Source organism: Lycium barbarum, chromosome 2, assembly GCF_019175385.1.
Source record: "Lycium barbarum isolate Lr01 chromosome 2, ASM1917538v2, whole genome shotgun sequence".
Taxonomy (NCBI): domain Eukaryota; kingdom Viridiplantae; phylum Streptophyta; class Magnoliopsida; order Solanales; family Solanaceae; genus Lycium; species Lycium barbarum.
The window spans coordinates 124,246,686-124,262,941 of record NC_083338.1 but is presented as its reverse complement, the minus strand read 5'-3'; the positions used below and the strand labels follow the sequence as shown (position 1 = coordinate 124,262,941).

The 16,256-nt window shown below is 32.6% G+C and overlaps 1 protein-coding gene across 2 annotated transcripts in view; it reads left to right on the top strand.

The window, feature by feature from the left end:
* Positions 1 to 2,643, top strand: part of LOC132627053 (protein PIR) — a 36,020-nt gene extending 33,377 nt beyond the window's left edge. The window contains exon 30 of one of the 2 annotated variants that reach the window (XM_060342129.1): positions 1,680 to 2,643. In XM_060342129.1, coding sequence (XP_060198112.1) covers positions 1,680 to 1,874 — 195 coding nt within the window. In that variant the 3' untranslated portion in view covers positions 1,875 to 2,643. The remainder of the gene's footprint in view (positions 1 to 1,679) is intronic. The other variant, XM_060342130.1, reaches the window with a different exon arrangement.
* Positions 2,644 to 16,256: the final 13,613 nt, after the last annotated feature.

The following is a 16,256-nucleotide window of genomic DNA, read 5'->3' as shown; positions in this document are numbered from 1 at the left end:
TGGCATTTTAACCAAAGCGAAGTTATAAAGTCAAATGTGTGGAAATAACATAAACAACCCCCAAGAAATGGCGATACAGGTCATGAGCGTCTAAACGAGTAAATACAATTGTTCTCAAAATACAATATTGTTCGGGAAAAGGAAACATTAGCAAAGCAATAAAGGGAAGGAAATGCCAAGGCGCTGTGTAGCAACAACTCATCATGATAGTCTCCAAACAGCTCCTAAGGCTGGCCACGTACTCTACTAGTACAGGATCAGCATCTGCACAAAACATGCAGCACATGTAGCATGAGTACAATAAACCACGTGTACGAAATAAGTATCATTGGCCGTCCCCCAAAGTAGCGGCGAGGGTTGGTTCGAAATACTTACTTAATAACTTGTACAGAATATCATGTGATCTTAACAGATAAACAACATAATCATCATGTAATAAAATGCACAGATACAGCATAATCTGTATGCTGAAGTGTAGCATATATATAATATGCATACATCATGAGTCAGAATCAAATGCACATGATAAAGACACCACTCTTACCCATAATTGGTGCTCCCAACACATCTGCGCACACACTGCTTGGGGTGCCCAGGAAAGTACAATGGCTGTAGAGAGACGGATCCATATCCACTCGCCACACGGGCAACTCACGTGTCATAATCCGCACGGAAAACTCATGTGTCTCAACCACATCTATGTGTGAAACTCAATATGCAAAATCTACATGTGCATAGCTCATACTGTTACCCCAGCATGGTTAAGATGCCCTATCACATTATATCTAGCATGAAAAGATGCTCAAGTAGTCATGCAGCAACTAAAACATTGAAAATAGGCATGGTATATCATCATACCCAACATGTATCCCTGATATCTGCATATGTGCTCTTCACCTCGCTTATACGCTACCTCCATATACGTAGTTTATCGCATACAAGTCAATTTGAGAAAAAATCTCATTGAGGTCAAAACCTTAAACTTACCTCAGTCTGAAACGACCCTAGCCCTCTTGAACCGCCTTTCTTAGCCTCGAATCGATCATACGAGCTCGATCATTCAAAAGAATATTCTATATGGTTAAATGAGTCTAGTAATACCCATATTATAATATTTGACCAAATCAAAGTCAAAGTCAACTAAAAAGTCAAACCAGAGCCCCGGGGTCAAAATTCAAAATTGATTATGTTTCCAAGTTACCCTGTAACTTCACGAGTTCAAATCTATAATTAGATTTCAATTCCAAGTTCAATTTGATCCCCAAATCCGCCTCCAGTCCGAGAACAATCTGGAGTCATAAGTATAACCCCAGCCTGAACCGTACTGTTGAAGAGTCTCATAATACAAACCAAAATCTCGCAGGAGCATAGCATGAAGCCCTCTGGGACTTGATATGGGTTTGACTTGCAAGAAGTTCTTTTGTTTTGTCCTTGTTCTATAGGCTTGATTCACTATTCACCATTGCTATTTCCTAAATGACATGAGATCAACCCCCCACCCCTCCCCCATCCCCACTCAAAAAAAGAAAGCAGGGAAGTATGATTAGTTTTACTTGCAAGTGTTGGACCATTGATAGCCATTTCACATCCTCTTCAATTCTCTTTTATCACTGTTGTGTACACAGTTTGATAAGTAGAATATCATATATTTTACATCCATAATTACTTTCTATCTGAAGGGAATTGAAGGTTTGCTGGAAGCTATGAAGAAAGCAAGGAGGCTAAACAATCACGTGTTTTCAATGTTGAAAGCGCGCTGCCCATTGGAAGATAAACAAGCTTGTGCCATCAAACAAAGTGGTGCACCATTGCATCGGATAAAATTTGAGAACACTGTGTCCGCTTTTGAAACATTGCCACAGAAAGGTGCCTGAGATCTTGCTTCTATTTTCATTGCAGGAGCTAGCATGTACGACCCATGTTATGTGTATGTAATATATGTTTATTGATGTACTTATTGCTCTGACAATGAAGATACCACTTGTTCAGTGATGGTGTAGATATCTACATTGTAAAATTAAGTAAAACGAGTACATCAAAATAGATGCTGAGCTAGCAGAACGGTAGATACTGCCAATTCAAACAAGAACTGAACTTCATCTAATGATCCAAATAACAGATAATGGAGAAAGAGCAGAGTATGCTAATGACGGCCAGATTCGTTGATCTGGCCCTTGCTTCTCTTTCAGCGGTTACTGTCACTGATGCTTTCCACAGCTGGATGGACAATTTGATAAGCCAATAAAAAAAAATCGTATTTCAATGTCGAGAAAATAGCACAAAAATACCAGTGAATTTTCCAAGAGCTTGGATGCATGAATGATGTTTGGTTTGAATTCATGGGGAAAGAGAACCCCTTCTTGACCTTCATCATTTTCTACGAATTGTTGACCAAATAATTTATTTTTTTCAGTTCATTTGTTCTTCGCAACGTAATCTGTCATTGTGAGAGTGCACTGTTTTACCGACCATAATATATCACGCTTTTTTTCTTTTTCTTCAGACAGTTTAATTATTTAGGGTAAAACAGTTTTTTAGTTGAGAAGACGAGCTGGCTAAAGCTGGACTGTACAAACAAGTAACAACAAATGCTTTATGATACCTTTTCCATGATTTAAGGAAGCATTTCATTTGCAGGTACAAGCCTTAACTTGTTTTTGTAGTTTTCTAACGTCTAGTCAAGAATCAACTATGCTAGACTTGGATCGATATTGTTTTATAACAAATTTTATATATTTTCTGACAAAAAAAATTCCAACTTGAAATTTTTTTCTATGTATAATTCTAATGACCAGAACGTTTTGAACATGAATTCATCCAGTTAAATTTCTTTGCTGAAAATGTAACTACCAAACCTTGTGGATAAAAAGGTATCGTCATGTAGTCAAAACCAGTCTCCAAGGGGACATGGGTCAGTTATAATTATTTCCATTCCTAGTGGATGTCCACTTCTGTAGTTATAAATTTTCACTCAAGAATTACCGTAAGTGGAGGCCAAAAAAGCTGTAAAGAAAAGACCTACCACGAGTCTTCACCTGTATTGTTAGCACTAAACTATATTATCTTCGGTTGAAAATAAGTGTCGTTTTATTCAAACTAATTTGGCTCAGAATAAGTGTCAAATTAGGAAACAAGGAAGATAGTGCTCTCTCCGTTTTAATTTATGTGATACTTGTTGAAAATAAGTGTTGTTTTATTCAAACTAATTTGGCTCAGAATAAGTGTCAGATTAGGAAACAAGGTAGATAGTACTCTCTCCGTCTTAATTTATGTGATACTTTTCACTTATAGAGATTCAAACTGCATGAATTTTGACCAATATTTTAAGATGTATTTTTTCATCAAATTCCTATGAGAAAAGTTGCAACTTATTAACTTTTTCATGTAGTTTTCAAATATAGAAATTTTAATATTAAAATATTAAGTTAATCTAGTCTAATTTAGCTTCAAAGTTTAGTCAAATTGACTCTCGAAAAGTGAAAATTATCACATAAATTGGGATGGAGGGTAGTAAATATGTAGCTTGGTCTAGGGCTACAGCGTGTCCCACTGACCTAACAATCTTTGATAAATGTCCCACTGATATAAGTGCCATGATAGTTTCAGGGACAAAGTCCCCATGGTAGTTATTGCATTATGTATCCAACAATGTTGAGGAAGCGTTTGAAGTAATTAATACTATTGGTGCACTTCTGATGATACATTGAAGTTCACGTAATAATATGTGTAGAATTAAAATATGCGCTTTTGACATTACCTTTTAGAGGGCACTGACTGATAAAGCTGTTCAGAACATCCTCATTTTTTATTTCCTTTATGGAATTTGTGTAATTGTGTTAGTTTACATGTCTCTTCTAGATTGACAAAGTAATCATTTGTTTCGAAAAAGACATTATGCTTTCTCATGGGTCTTCCATTTTTCAACTTCAATATTCTTCTTGAAGCTGCATGATGTTTGAATGTTCCGTTCCAACTTGTCCAAGAATGAGGTTTCTATAGCCACACATGTTGAGGATTGTCGCTGAGCACGTGCTCAACTACTAGTTACGTCGTTTGTAACGGAGTCTGCATGAAAATGAAGGTAATGAGTGAGTTATGAATAAACATAGACCAGCAGTAAGATCCAGAACTCGCCCTTTCAACCACTCCTAAAAAAAGTGTTAGAAAATATATCCACAACAACAATATGTAGAGCATTTATATATCAATAAAGTATCAATCGGATATATCTGTTGTAACAATTAAACATATGGTCAAATATGAGTAAATCACATCTCTCAGTATAATCGACACATTAGACTTGTCATAATGTGGTGAAGAAAATTAACAAACACCTCGACGAGTTCATGGAAGCATATACAATCCTCAAAATATATCATGGCAATGGAGAATATCTAATGTTAGTGGCGGAGCCATTATTTTCACTAGGAGGGTTCAAAAGTAAATATAAAATAGTAAACAAACGAAGAAGCTAAGGCGGGTTAACATCTACTAGATATATACATAAAAAATAATTTTAACCTTATATATACATGATAATATTCCCTGAATGGGGTTCGGGTGAAGCCCCTAGCCATTACCTGGCTTCGCCCCTGTCTAGCGTCCCAACAACATGCCACGAAGCCACACCACACAACATCAGTTACGGCTGGCCCCAAAGACCACCAAATTTACCAGACACATGCTTGTCCCAACAAATGAACTAGGCGGATAAGACACATTTTCAAAACAAGTTTAGAAAAGAAAGCATCAAAGCTTATGATTGTATATGATAAAAACCGGATCAATTTATGACCGATAAGATCAGAGCAAAAGACAGGTTCAAATAGGGCACGAATACGTTCGATCTTGCTCCACACCGGGGGTGTTGTACCAAACACAGCAGATTCGAGCCAAAATGAGCGTGTCCGTTAGTCCGGATAATCTGAGCCTGAATGTGTGTCCGTTGGTCCGGATAATTAGGTGTGAGGCTGCCACGCGTCACAAAATGCTGACAACCGTATGGGTGTCAGACCGTACGGATTAGCCTTATCCTTCAGAAAGGTTTTATTTGGTAGTGTACTAAGGGCCCATTAGAAAAACCTATAAATAGAGGGCAACACCCCCCCCCCCCCCCCTCCCTTTTGAGGTTAGCTTTTTCCTCATATCAAAACATTGTAACTATCTGAAATATTAGAAATTCTCTTCAAGCATTTTTGTCCGAATTTGTGGTGTTCATCCATAACCGAGCCAATCTTACATATTGTTTGGCACTTTCAATCTGTCTCATTATCATTATTTAGCACATACCATCCGCATATTTACTATACATTCACATATATATAAATATAATCATATACATATTCATTTAGATTTCATATTTATCAAAAGATTAAGTTCATCCACATATCCTATTCACCATTTACAAATTTAATTGTTACTCGTAATCCGGAGTAAACAATGATCTCATGACTTACCTTGGATTCGCAATTAACCAAGCTTTACAATAACTCAAAACTACACCCCCAAGTCTCTGACTCCACTCAAACTACGCCTAAATTGGGTTTAAAATTATCAACTATATATCCTTAGATGAACATCCCCCAAATTATAGGTCAAGACAATGTAAAAGTCAAAAGTTGACCAAAAAGGTCAACTTTAGTAAAAAAGACGATGTTTCAGATCAAGACCATCAACGGATTCTCCTCGAAGAGAGAATTCCAAAACACTACAAAATTGAATTTTGATATCATTTTTCTTTTCAAATCGAATATTTGAGTTGAAAACTCCAAGGACTTTGAATCTTTAAATTCATGTTTTAGCGTTTAATTCACGAATATAATCCGTTAAAACCTCTAATATAATTATCCTAAGTCTCTCATAGCAATTTAGAAGTAGGACGTTTACCTGTTTTGTCACTTTAAATCCAAAACCCAACTAGTGGCCGTTCTAGAGAAATTTCTTAGGTTAATCTATCGGAATTCGGTGTTTTAATATTCTAATCCATATTAAGGAGCTGTTTGGACATGGTTTGAAATCATGATTTGAAATCATGTTTTGGCATGTAATTTGAATATTTTAAGTTGTATTTTCTCTCATAGACATAAAAACCCACAAATTATGAAAACTATCAAAACATTCTTAATTCTCATACAATCTTACCAAATAAGCAAATCATAGTTTATAACAAAATTAATACGCTACTAGAAGGCTTTTCTAAAATATACAACATCAATTGATCAAACTTTAGTTCAATAAAACGAAAATTTAACATGAATAGTAATGTAACTACTCTTTAATATAATCCTCCCACATGGTAGATATAAATAAAGGTTAGTGGAAGTTAATGGGGTTGGTAAATGGTTGGCGGGAGTAATTGTTAAAAATATTTACCAACTTATGAATCTTTTTTTATAAAATATAAACTTATGGGTCAAGTTTTATATTTAAAATTTTTGAAACCATGGTTTCAAACCCCAAATCATGCCTTTTTGGATGATTTGGGGTTTCAAACCATGGTTTGAAATCATTAAATAAAATGCATGTCCAAACGCTGGTTTCATCTCATGATTTCAAACCATGATTTCAAGCCGCATGTCCAAACGCCTACTAATTCAATTGAAATAACTAGAAACTACCACGAGACTCTTTTTTAAGGTTAAAACCAGGATGAGGTCCTGGGATGTTGCATATATCAATTGATGCACAAAACAGCTAGAAGATGGTATATCCTATAGCCTCTGGAATACAACACAATAAGGAGCTGTTTGGACATGACTTGAAATCAGGAGATGAAATCATGTTTGGACATGCAATTTGGATTTCTGAAGTTGTAATTTTTTATGGATATAAAAACCCCACAAGTTGTGAAAACCATCAAAACTTTTCCAATTCTTATACAATGTCATAGTTCATAACAAAATTAATACGCTACTAGAAGTCCTTTCTAAAAAATACAACATCAATCTATTAAATTTTAGTTCAATAAGATTGAAAATTGAATATGAGTTGTAATGTAATTACTCTTTAATATAATCCTCCAACATGCTTGGTAAGAGTAACTTTGTTATAAATATACTACTAACTTGTAGATATTTTAATTTTTGATATAAATGGTTGGTCAACATGATTGGTACATATATATCTACCAACTTATGAATCTTTTTTTACAAAATGTAAATTTATGGGTCAACTTTTACATTTAGAAAATTTGAAATCATGATTTGAAAATCCAAATCATGCCTTTTTGAATGATTTGGGATATGAAATCATGAGATAAATCGCATGTTCAAACGCCTACTAAGGCCTCATTTGTTTTCATTAAGATTAAGACGTCTGAATCTGAATGCACATCTGAATGATTAAGATGTTGTCTCTATGTCTGAATACTGAATGATTAAGACTGTTTGTTTTTCAACATCTGAATATGCATAATGTATTTATTTAAACATAATAAATATACAATTCAAATAAAAAATAACTAAATATCAGAAAATAAATACAATAAAATAAATATTATTTGATAAAAAATGAAACATTTATGTTCACTAGTAATGGTGGAGATGATTCATAGTCGTGGAGGGTGGTGAGTGGAGGTGGAGGGGGTGGGTGGGTGGTTGGGGTGAGGGGTGGTGTGGAGTGGGGTGGGTGGTGGAAGGCGGGGGTGGGTGGTGTGGGGTGGGATTGGGGTTGGTCAGGTGGGGGTGGTGAGGAGTGGGGGTTAGAGTGAAGGGTGGGCGGGGGTAGGGTGGGTTGAGTGGAGGGGTGTGGTTAAGGTGGAGGGGTGAGGTTGGAGTGGAGGGTGGGTGGTGGGGTGGGGTGGGGTGGGGGTAGGGTTGGGGGTGGAGCTGGTGGTAAAAAAAAAAACTCATACAAAAATACTTCTTAATGATATTAAGACTTGGTTTAAGATCTAAATCATTAAGACCTATTAAGACTCAATAAGTGTTTAGATCTTAATGCAAACAAATGCATTTAATGGCTTAAGGTCTGAACCATTCAGATTCAGACCTCTAATAAGTGCAAACAAATGAGGCCTAAGATTGTTAAAGCAATCTACACAAAAAGGGGGCCAAAGCCTATACAAAAGAGAGTCAGTTCAAGTAGAAGCAACTTATTATAACTTGTAGTTAAAGTAGAAGCAACTTATTATAACTTGTACCAAAAAAGCTAGGGCATTGGGTCGTCCTTTGCTCTCAAGAAATGTGCAAGTCTTATGAGAGATAAATTAATTTTGGCTGAAACACGTATATATGCTATTTAACCCCAGTGCCATAAATCGTTTGGCACACAAGACAAGTCTATAAAGATGCCGTGCGAAGCAGGGGCGGAGCTACACTCTTGGAAGGGTGTTCAGATGAATATCCTTCGCTGAAAAATTCTATGGGGCATATAGGTCAAATATTGTTTCTATCGGATAAGTACTTATTCCTGAACAATCTTGACACATTCAACAGTGATAGCTCAGCGGGCGGCTACTAACTTTTTATACTTGTTTTTTTCCTAAGCAAAATTGAACAAATAATGAAGCTTTTCAGTTTTCACTAACTCTCGTAGAAAATTCTTGTAAAGGCATATTGTCTCCTATAAAATATCTTGTCAACATCTTCTTGTGTTATTATTGCAAGAATGCAATAAGATAAATATTTTATTGCTATCTAAATAAGGAAAAAGAAAATTCTACTGCAATTTATATGATACTATTTACTTTTCGAAATGCATAACTTTGAAAACTTTCATCAACATTTTTAAATGTATTTTTTAATCATATTGACATGAGAAGAATTGCAATTTATAATATTTTCATATAATTTTTAGATATTTAAATTATAACTTTAGAATATTGAGTTGATTTAATTCAATTTAACTTCAAAAATTAGTCAATTTGAATCTCGAGAACCAAAACGTGTCACATAAATTGAAACAGAAGGAGTATTAATTAATAGGGAAAACTAGGCACAAAACGTAGACGCTTTTTTCATTATTCATAGATCTTTTGGTGAGAATTACATAGTGACTTAGCTATTTTTATTTTTTTTTGGATTATTATATTGCGTCTTGTAATTATTTTTTTCTAATTAAAATACCTCTTAATACATTTGAAGTTTAGATAGAGAAATATCTTAAGCACCCAAAAAAATTAGTCTTATAATTAAAATTCTCTACAATAAATAATGAAACTTTAGGTGATTTTGTAGTGCCTAATGTAAAAAAGAGATATTTAGTACTGTTTTTAATGAGTCTAATATAAAAAATATTTCAAGATATAAATATTCTCGAGTAGGATTCAATAATATATTTGGATCATGCTTTCACCAGAAGAATTTCTTTTTTCGTCTTTTACGTATAGTTTTAATTTATACAATTGTTAGTATTATAATAAGTGCTTTTATGACTTAGGTAAATAGTATGTAGACTGACTTAAATTTTTCACACCAAATCATCGATTTTTTTTTTATTTTTTTTTTGTATTTACCTCTTCGAAGTTTGAACACTCTTCGCTAAAATTCTGACTCCGCCACTGACGCGAAGTATGCCTAGAGCATACCCTGCCCAGCGTGGATGCACAAGAACGCAAGTCTTGCTTTTTTTTGAAATTTTCAGAGTGCTTTAGAAGTTCTTAAACTCAGCCAAGCCTCTCATGTACCAACCAAAAAATCATCCCAGAACTAATTTTCAACTTATTTAAAAGTCTCGAGACACATAATGAGATGTAAATAGAGGTTGGGTTGTTACAACGAATTAGTTAACTAACACACATTCACACTTCCAATATCGCTTAATTATATTATTACTCATACTTTAGCGTAAACACTGACGCGCATGATTTTGGCAAAACTGTTTTTCAAATTTGATTAGTTTAACATAAACTGCTACTCGCTAGATTTTTTTTTTTTTTTTTTTAAAAACACTTGACAAAATGCACTTTTTAAATAGACGAATTTGTCTTTAGTAGGTGTATAAAGTTGTATATTTCTGTATATTATTGTATACCCTGAAAAAGTGGCTATGCAGATGTAAGTTTTAAAATATGGCTACGTGGATGTAATTTCTTATGCTAGATTGTAAATTATTGAAACTTGGAAGCGTGGCCAATCAGACTATTAGTTTGATCAGTACTAATGATAGTATAATTTCACTAGGTAGCCACTTTTAGGGGGTCCGGAGCCTAAATGATACAAAATTGGATCAAAATTGCCAAAAGGGGTTGTAAAAATTTTTATAGACCAAAGGGGGTTAATCGTGCAGCCCTACACGATTTACCCCCTTCTTTTTTAACTCTGTTCCTTCCGTCAACTTTAAAAAAAATAAAAAAAGGAAGAAGTTAAAGGTGCAAATTGTGTGCATGTACACGATTTGCAAAATGAAGCCCCTTTAACTTTTTTGTTTCTTACTTGATTTGCCCTTCTAACTTTTTTTTTCCTACTACTGATATATCATGTGTTTCTTTTTTCCTAATGTTAACTTATTTTTTATTTTTCATTTGTTGTCACATTTGATTCAAAAATATTTTAACTCAAATAAAATCATACAATAATTTAAAATTTATGAAATAATATGTAAAAATACAAAACACAAAAAAAAAAAGTTTAATAAACATCACACATTATCTGAATAAAACGTCACACATATAGGTGATGAGGCATATTGGTCACCTTCTCCATTCAGTTTAATTGCAAACACTGAATACGAACAAATTTCAGGAGCATGGAGTAGAATAAGAAGGAGGAATGAAATTAATATAGCTCCTGCTCGCATGGCTAGGAAGTGTAGTACTTACAAGGAAACGGGTCACAACAAGAATCGTTGCCCCTTGCGAAACCAGTAGTTGTTTTTTTTTTTTTTTTTCGTTATTATGTTTTCCTAAGTTGTACGTTGTTATTTCCTTATGTAATTTTCTACGAATATGTTGTCTTAATTGTGTGACGTTTTATTCAGATAATGTGTGATGTTTATTAAACTTTTTTTTTTTGTATTTTGTATTTTTACATATTATTTCATAAATTTTTAATTATTGTATGACTTTATTTGAGTTAAAATATTTTTGAATCAAATGTGACAACAAATGAAAAATAAAAAATAAGTTAACATTAGGAAAAAAGAAACACATGATATATGAGTAGTAGGAAAAAAAAAAGTTAGAAAGGCAAATCAAGTAAGGAAAAAAAAATGTTAAAGGGGCAAATCGTGTGCATGTACCCGATTTGCAAAATGAAAGAAAGAAATTGCAAAAGAAAGAAAGAAAAGAAAAGTAAAGGGAGAGAGGTTCCAAACAAAGCTCTATAAAACAAAGTAAAAAATAAGACAAGTTCATAGCATAAATCGTGTACATGCACACGATTTGCCTCTTTTAACTTTTTTTTTTCTTACTTGATTTGCCCTTCTAACTTTTTTTTTTCCGACTACTCATATATCATGTGTTTCTTTTTTCCTAATATTAACTTATTTTTTATTTTTCATTTGTTGTCACATTTGATTCAAAAATATTTTAACTCAAAAAAAGTCATACAATAATTAAAAATTTATGAAATAATATGTAAAAATACAAAATACAAAATACAAAAAAAAGTACACATTATCTGAATAAAACGTCACACAATTAAGACAACATATTCGTAGAAGGTGGCCAATATGCCTCATCACCTATATGTGTGACGTTTTATTCAGATAATGTGTGATGTTTATTAAACTTTTTTTTTTTGTATTTTGTATTTTTACATATTATTTCATAAATTTTTAATTATTTTATGACTTTATTTGAGTTAAAATATTTTTTACTCAAATGTGACAACAAATGAAATATAAAAAATAAGTTAACATTAGGAAAAAAGAAACACATGATATATGAGTAGTAGGAAAAAAAAAATTAGAAGGGCAAATCAAGGAAGAAAAAAAAAGTTAAAGGTGCAAATCGTGTACATGTACACGATTTGCCCCTTTAACTTTTTTTTTTTTTTAAGTTGACGGAAGGGGAGTTAAAAAGGAAGGGGGTAAATCGTGTAGGGCTGCACAATTAACCCCCTTTGGTCTATAAAAAATTTCACAATCCCTTTTGGCAATTTTGATCCAATTTTGTGCCATTTAGGCTCCGGACTCCACTTTTAGGACCATTATTTAAGTTTTATCTAGCACTTGCAAATTATTTACTATAGTATTTAGTCATAACTTAAAAAAGGGCAGACGTGCTTCTTCTTCGCTTCCCAAAACTTTAGGAGAACGAAGTTCAGTTTTTTCAGTTCGAAATCTCAAGATTTTGAGTTTTAAGTTTCTTTGCCGTTGAAAATTTCAGGACTCTGTGTCTTTAAGTTCAGTTTCAATTATTCAAACTTAAGGTTTTTCAGCTTTAGTGTCCTTAATTAATTAAGTTCAATTTTTTTCAGTTTAAGATTCAGTGACACTATATCCTGAAGTTTAGTTTTTCAGTTCAAAACTTCTGTATACTATGTTCTGATTAGATCCGCACTAGCTTGGTTGTACTGCAGTAGCGGAGCCAGGATTTTAGCGAAGGGTGTTCAAGCTTCGAAGAGGTAAATACAAAAAAAAAATTAAAAAAAAATCAATGATTTGGTGCGAAAAATTTAAGTCAAGCTACATAATATTTAGCTAAGTCATAAAAACACTTATTATAATACTAACAATTGTATAAATTAAAACTATACGTAAAAGACAAAAAAAAAAAAAATCTTCTGGTGAAAGCATAATCCAAATATATTATTGAATCCTACTCGAGAAGATTTATATCTTGAAATATTTTTATATTAGGCTCATTAAAAATAGTAGTAAATATCTCTTTTTTACATTAGGCACTACAAAATCACCTAAAGTTTCATTATTTATTGTAGAGAATTTTAATTATAAGACTGATTTCTTTTTGGGTACATAAGATATTTCTCTATCTAAACTTCAAACGTATTAAGAGGTATTCTAATTAGAAAAATAATAATTACAAGACGCAATATAATAATCCAAACAAAAAAAATGCAAAACATAGCTAAGACACTATGTAATTCTCACCAAAAGATCTACGAATAATGAAAAAAGCGTCTACGTATTGTGCTTAGTTTTTCCTATTAATTAATACTCCTTCCGTTTCAATTTATGTGACACGTTTTGGTTCTCGAGATTCAAGTTGACTAATTTTTAAAGTTAAATTGAATTAAATCAACTCAATATTCTAAAGTTAAAATTTAAATATCTAAAAATTATATGAAAATACTATAATTTGCAACTCTTCTCATGTCAATATGATTAAAAGATACATTTAAAAATGTTGATGAAAATTTTCAAAGTTATGAATTTCGAAAAGTAAAAAGTATCATATAAATTGAAGCATGATTTTCTTTTTCCTTATTTGGATAGCAATAAATATTTATCTTATTGCATTCTTGCAATAATAACACAAGAAGACGTGGACAAGATATTTTATAGGAGACAATATGCCTTCACAAGAATTTTCGACGAGAGTCGGTGAAAACTGAAAAGCTCCATTATTTGTTCAATTTTGCTTAGGAAAAAAACAAGTACAAAAAGTTGGTAGCAACCCAAGTTCGAACCCGCGCGTCTATAGAGACCTGACCACCCTTGAACGCTGAGCTATCACTGTTGGATGTGTCAAGGCTAGTCAGGATATAGTAGTTATCCGATAGAAACGATATTTGACCTATATACCCTTTATAATTTTCCGGTGAAGGGTGTTCATCTAACACCCTTCCAACACTGTAGCTCCACCCTGTTGTAGTGTTCTCTTATCATTAATCAATCATCCCATGAACTGAATCATTACCAGTTTCACTACCTCCTTTCCAGTAACATTTACTTAGATATATAATTTTTTGAAGAATAGGCATGAAGAACTGTGATTTCCATTATTTTTAGAGAAAAATTATTTTTTTATAATAATAAGAGAGAGCACAATAAATGTGAGACACATGCACGCGTTGTGTTTGCACAAAGTTATTACATTTCACCTAACTCTATACTTGACCCACTTTCTATGATAATTGAGTCTCCTCCGCCATCCAAAAAAAAAAAAAAAAAAATCAAATTAAAAAATATCCAGCTACAACTTTATCTGAGTAATCTACAATAAGTTTTTTTTTAGTCATACTTCGAAATTTAATTTACAATTGGTAACTTTTAAAAAAAAAAAAATTTAAATGCCCTAATACCTTGAGGTAAAGAGTTCAAAATTACTGAAATGACTATAAGAATTTCAGCTAAATGGGTAAATAACATTTTAATATTAACCTTAGAAAATAATCGTAAATCTCATTTTAAACACTCAAGATTACTCCGTTGTATTTTCGTTCTTTGATCTTTAGCAGGGATTTTCTTTTGCCTACGGGACTTGGAGAGTATCTAAAAACACTTTTTCTTTTGTGAAATTAGAGGGTCAAACTTTTTTTCTTTTTTGGGTGCAAAAATTAGAGGGGTAAATTAGAAAGATACACCAACTACCAACATTCTCAACGTCCACAACTACAACAAAAGATGGAAAAGAAAACCTGTCCACATTGTTTTAGAATATTGGTCTTTGTTAAATAGGGGACCAATTATGAAAGGACAATTTGTAGGATTGTACTTAGCTGGGGTGATATTTAATTATTGTCCCTCAAAATGGTGGTCTTTAACTTTTGCCCTTCAGACAGAATTTGTAAATTTGTAGGATGGTCATTCGTTGGGGCCTTAAAGGCTAAATTTGTAAATTTTTGCCTTAAGGCAGAATTTGCATGGACATAATTCTACCTTGCGATTTTTTTTTCTTTTATTGAGCTGGGGTTTGAACCCACAACCTCGAGGTATTAGGCGAAGGGCAAAACTTAAAGACCACCAATTTAAAGGGTAAAAATTAAAGACCACCCCAAATGAAGGGCAATCCGCGCAAAAAAAAAAAAAAGATTATGAAACATGATATCCTTCTCAACAACATTTGGGATCTAAAGTCAAACTTTAGAGAGATCTTAATTTTTTTAAAAGGAAAGATTGTCATATATATATATATATATATATATATATTATTTAAAGTCTATTTTCTAGCCTTTTTAGATGCGAAATCATTAATTACTATTCTATAATCAATTTGTTGTAACAATTCATTTTCAATTGATAATACAACTAATCCATTCAAGCTCTCCTGAGACATGTTTATCTTAGATAAGATTTTATCAATTTCAATTTTGAAAAACTTCGTTCAATCGAGACAATAGTTGTATACTCCCTCTGTCCCAATTTATATGACACAATTTCCTTTTCCGTCAGTCCCAAAAAGAATGACACATTTTCTTATTTGACAACAATTTAATTTTAAACTTTACCTTTTACGCTTAACGAGATGATTTATAACCACACAAATATCTTTGATTTTTTTAGACCACAAGATTAAAAAATCTACCTTTATTTCTTACACTCCGTGCCAAGTCAAGCTACAACACGTAAATTGGGATGGACGGAGTTATATATACACACACACATCTTTAAGAAAAAATATAAGGCCCCAAAAAAATTGATGTCCCAAGCAATGACTTTATTGGCCTTATAGTCGAGCCACCTGCATGGTATGTATAACAATTAGCTCTTAAGGAAACATGTCAATTAGACTAACTAGAAAGAGAGGTAGAATCTTGGAAAGATTTTTAAGTTTTATGTATGGCCGGTATGAAAATATTTATACAATCTGCGCGTTACGTATTAGGTAATTAATTAAATGTCAAATTTTTAAATAAAAATTACTTGTAATCTGGTAAAAATAATAAGCAACTTGCTAGTTGCTATCACATATTAAATTCATGGATAGTGTCACAAATATTATGCACTATTTAATGTATAAAACTTAAATAAATCCTCTAACAGATTCAATGTGCATATTATCACATATGATTATATAATCTATCGGACTTGCTTGAAAAAGAATCGACAGAATCTTGCAGGACTTGAATAATTACCAGTTACTACTATTATTTAATAGACATTTGGTTATGATGATTTCATATTTTGATTTCATATGAGTGTTTGGTTATGTAATTTGCACAAAATTTCAGTTTCACTTCATATCATGATTTCAACTCTCAAATTCTTCAAAAAGATATGATTAGGAACCATTTTATTTTTTTTAAATGTAAAACTTGAGCCATAAGTTTTTTTTTTTTCTGGTAAATAAGATTTTTATTAACCAAAAGCAAGTATGTACAGAGCTCAAAATGTTTTAATCCAGGCACATGGACAAAGTCCCAAGGTCCTGGTCCAACATTAGCTCAACAACCTATTACAACCACAAATCT